We start from the raw sequence: 4899 nt of genomic DNA, 5'->3' as shown, positions 1-4899 counted from the left end.
TTCAGCTATGCCAGCTGTAGCTGATTTTCTGGTAACTCCTGAGGACGAAAGAAGTGACTCAATTATCTTATAGCCCTTTTCTTGCTCCATACTTGCTATTCAAGAGGTTTCAGTTGGAAAATAAAACGCGTACATCAACATGCATCATTTTTCCAAGACCCATTGAGCATTATACACGTTGCAAAAGGTATACGGTCCTGGGCACTAAAGTGGCATCTTGATTTGAAGGACAATCCTCGCCCACGCATCGTCGCTCATCATTCTATGCGTATTACTTGTAGTATTAAATAACAGGATCGACCGTATTTCTCCGTAGTGTCTGGACCAGCGCTGTTACTGGCATATGATCATGATTCCTAGCTCACATTTCTGCCATCTACATTATATAATTTTAACCGTGCGATATTCCGCATCTCTGAGTTCCGCAAGCGTATCTTCAAAGGCAGAGCCCCTCAAATACCCCGCCCTTAAATACACCCCAGGCTCTTCCGTCTCATGCAACACAATCCCAAGGACGAAAATCGAGTCAAACCTCGCAACCTCGCCATCCTCCTGCACGACGACCCGGTCCCCCGGCTCCCCCTTCACCTCCGCCGCCTTCCTAAACAATTCCCACCCCTCCTCTGGGCTCGCCGGCACCAACTCCTCTGGATACACGCTCATCCCGATAATCATAACCACGAAACTCCCGCTCGGCCAATACTCCGCATGCCTCTCATCCTCCACCCACCAATCAAACTCCACCTCCGCCTCTCCACCCCCCGGCGCCATCAACGTTATCCCCCCCGGCCCCGTCCTCACCCCACCATCCCGTCTCACAGCTTCGTAGTTCATCCCCTCCCTATCGACCTGATTAACCTCAAAATACCCCCACGGCACCCTCGCCATCCACCCGCCCACCACAACCTCCCCGCCCCTAACCCTCCCAAACGCATCCAGCCCAGCGGGCTTTACCTCAACATGCTCGACGGTGCCCAGCGCCACAAAGTCCGCGCCGTACCCGTAGAAAAACGCCGTCTCGTCCTGACACGCCCAGCTCCACGACGGCGCGACGAACAGCTCAGGATCGGTGCGTTGGGCCAAGTAGTCGGCAAAGCTGGGCGCCGGGTCGGCGTCGAAGACGGGGACGGACCAGAGCAGGCCGCCTGGGAGATCGCGGGCCCAGAGGCCGGCGACGTAGGATTCGTGCTGGCCTGAGGGCAGAAGGAGAGCGTCGAACTTGGCCTGCATGCGCGAGGCGAGCGCGGATATGGCGGGAAGGCGGTCGGCAGGGAAAGTCAGGGCGCGGCGGGAGTACGCGATCATCTTGCCGTACCAGTTCTCGTAGAGGCGGCGGCGAGCCAGGTCAGGGTTTGTGCTGTCGTCCTCGTCGTCGTCCAGGCGCCAGCTGCGCCCGTCAATGACCTGCTCCGCCCACCACTGGCGCTGGCTTTCCGGTTGGAAGACGGCTTCGCCAGGCACACGCACGCCGTCTTCGTCCGCCTCGGCGGCGCTGTGCGTGTCCCACAGGTACGTCTGCATCTTGCTGAAGAGCAGCGCGCGGGCGGAGAAGTAGATTTCCTGCATCGTCCAGCCGCGCGAGTCCCACTCGAAGTTCTCGGCCATCCACCTGGTCAGGTGGTACGAACCCTGGACCCCGGCACCCTCCGCGAGGTGCTGCGAGAAGGGCACTTCGGCCGTCTCGTTGGGCCGCTGCGCGAAGCCATCGCCGCAGGACCCCTGCGTCGAGCAGAAGGTCAGATGCGCGTTTTGATACACGGCGGCCATGCGGGCGGCCTCGCGCTCCCAGTCGTGGCGGTCGTCTTGCACGATGCAGAGGGCGTCGATCCAGATGTAGCGCACAACGCCGCCGCAGACGCGGCGCGTGAGGAGGATGGCGTCGCGGAGGGCGGGCGGGAAGAGGTCGAGCGGGATGCGGTGCTGGAATTCGGCGAGGTTGGCTGTCTCGGTTTTGAGCAGCAGCGACTGGCCGCCGCCAGCATGCGGCGTGCCCCAGCAGTAGCTGAGGGCGATGTAGCGCCGCTGCGCGACATCGGTGGGAGCGGAGTCCCGGAGCGGTGGGTGCTCGCTTGGGATGACGAGGCGTGGGTCTTCCTGGTCGGGGCGGCCGCCGACGTCGATGAGGCGGGTTGGGAGTGTGGGTATCGCGGTGGGGGGAGGGGACCATTCGAGGGCTTGGTTGATGAAGGCGCGGACGTTGGTGAGGCCTGCTGAGGAGAAGAGGTCTTCTGGAACGTGCTTTTGGGTTATGCCTAGTTTTTCAGCGCCGCGGAGACCTGTTGTTGCTGTTAGCGTCTTAATTCTACATTCTCGCTCGGACGATAGCTTTAGCTATCTACGGCATGAGCGACAAATAGATAGTACAGGGTCCAGAGCAACGGGAAACCAACCTGAGTCGGCAGCGGTGAAAAACGAGACACGCGTAGTACCACACGGGGACTCGATCTCAAACGCCATCTGGTTTTCGTAGAATTCGACCACTACCCGGCATATCTTGACGGGACCAGGCTCATCGAGATGGGCCAATGCATCGATGATCTCGCCGTGGAGCATGCGGCACACGCCACAGCCAGCGGCTGCTGACTGAGCAATGAGAGGCAGCCCTGGTATGCTGTCGTGCCTCTCATATTTCAATTCGTATTTCTGGGATGCTGAAATCTGATCCGGATCTATGTCGTGGAGTTGAAGGACTCGGCAGTGCGTGCACAAGCCTGTGGGTTGGCACTCGGTGTTGTTTGGCTGGGCCGGAGATGGACCGCAGGACATGTCTGCGGCTAGTGAAAACGAATCCGCTGCTCTTTCCATGCTGGTGATGTGCAATGTACTTCCGTTTTCAGACGACAGTCAGACTGAGACAAATGAGAAATAAAAGGAACTGTGGGATGAATTTAACCGAGAAAACCGCCCCCACGCCTGCTTTGCACTATCATACTGTAGCCGCTTGGTTTCAGCTTAGTCAGCTGAGCAGGACATATAGTCGTCTCCCGGTGAGTTCCATCTCTGTCCTCATGCCACTCATCCAATTCCATTGATTCTCACCATGTATTGCAGTATAGTGTACACTAGACGATCCTAAATGTCTGTAGTGGACTGCCGGTACAAGGCGCATGACAGTGCATTTCGGAAACATGCCCCAGCTTATCCAACTCATGTCTGAGGTGGACAAGTGCCTGGCCATTCATAAGACCGCAGACGTAGCACTCGCCCACGAGGATGTAATTGCTGTCATCAACAGGTCGAAGCAAATATGGTGTCGGCCCTCCGAGTAAAACACAGATAACATCACCAGTCTGTGCATCGTTCGGAACGAGGCCAATATATCCTCGAGTCGTGGCCATTAAGTTCCTGGACTTTGTGAACTGAGACGAGGAAACCGAGTACCCGAACTCTTCGGGCGGAGTGCCAGCCTCAACCACGTTGGAAGCGCTTCCGTGGAGGATCGTATCCAGCAACCCAAAGAGACTGTGCAAGCGGCCGTGGACTTGACAAGTCGATTTTATAGCGCAGTTTCTTTCCACACGGTCTGATAGCTCGCTTGTCGCGCTGATATCTTCAAGATCAACAATCTCCTGCACGACGTCAACTTGGATACCTCGAGTAACCATACAGTTTTCCTCAAAGTCTGTGTAAGCAGGACTTCCACCGGCGTCATACATGTATGGGTGAGCGCCCGAAGCATCGAGTTGAAGAGACTCAAGCCTCAGAGGCTCCCAGTCAGGAACCCAGGAAGCTTTGGAGGCTCCCCTGAATTCTCCGCAGGCGCTTAGGATTTCCAAAGATCGAGATGTTTCGATCAATCTTTTAGCGGTTTGGAAATAGATTTCCTCCGTCGAATGGTCGTAGCTCACTAAGTCGGCGAAAGCATGCCTCTCCCCAGGATTGAGAATTCCCATAAGAGAGAATATCTTGTCGCGGGGGTCTGTAGCCTTTCTATCCCTTGTTCTGTGAAGATGGTGCAGCAAGGATGTGGTCCTTCTTGGAGAGCCCGGACCATAGGTAGAGATCGAAGCCAACGTAGAGTTCCGAGAGGAAACACCTTCCGTTGCCATCCAAGATCGCACTTGAGCCCACGAGACCCATTTATTTCCGCAGACCACAGCCGCGGATTTTGCCAAATCAACCTCTTGCAGAACCCATGCTCTTTCAAACCATGGACGTGAGGAAACAAGTCCCCAAATACGATTCCTCATGCTCCTCTCGATATCGTAGCCAGACAGTGCATCGAAACATTCATATTCGTCGAAGGTCTCGTAGTAGCTACGATTGGTAAACGTACCGCCAGCTGTTTTGCCCAATATCTTGTTTTCTGGCTCCCCTAAATATATGATCACGCGACCCGCCCGTTGGTAGATGTCTGTCATAAGTCGAATTTGATCGGCTTTTTCGTTGTTGTCTGATTGGTTGATCGATATCTGGTCAATCCACAACACTCTATCGCAACTTGCGTGTTAGGCGAGCATAGGTTTGTAGGGTGCCTGAGAAGACAAACCTTGTATGAGTTCTCCAGCGAAGTCTTCGAATTGCTTCATCACACGTCTTCGTGATGGGCAACTTTCCGCACGGTGTAATTAGGGTTGAAGTTAATCTACTGTTGCCCCATCAATATGAGAGCGCTTCGTAGTAGACCGCCCCCTTTCCTTCGAGTGGCACAGTGTGCAAGCTACAACGGAGCTCTTCATCCCAATTCCCGGGCTCAACGAAGATAACGCGGATATGTTGACTAGGCAATGCTTGGTTGATCTCTTGTTCCATGGAGGGCTGGACCAAGGAGTGAGTGAGATTGATAATGGAATGCGGGCAGAAGTGTCGTACGGGGCCGAGAGGGCAAACGCGCTTGGTGCCGGGCAGGAATCGAACTCGCGGGCCGCGGTAACAGCAGAACAACGAGGAGACGTGGGA

General features: G+C 55.5%; 1 protein-coding gene across 1 annotated transcript; it reads right to left on the bottom strand.

Annotated features, from left to right (window-relative positions):
- Positions 1-381: 381 nt before the first annotated feature.
- LTHEOB_5307 (Heterokaryon incompatibility protein) lies at positions 382-2553 on the bottom strand (the record flags this gene model as incomplete). The annotated part of the gene is made up of 2 exons (XM_035514438.1): positions 382-2276; positions 2391-2553. 2 exons carry the CDS (start codon positions 2551-2553, stop codon positions 382-384), a joined length of 2058 nt encoding a protein of 685 aa, XP_035374175.1.
- Between the last annotated feature and the right edge of the window lie 2346 nt (positions 2554-4899).

This window comes from Lasiodiplodia theobromae (genome assembly GCF_012971845.1).
Source record: "Lasiodiplodia theobromae strain AM2As chromosome Unknown scaffold_14, whole genome shotgun sequence".
Taxonomy (NCBI): Eukaryota; Fungi; Ascomycota; class Dothideomycetes; order Botryosphaeriales; family Botryosphaeriaceae; genus Lasiodiplodia; species Lasiodiplodia theobromae.
This window is presented reverse-complemented; position numbering and strand designations above follow the sequence as displayed.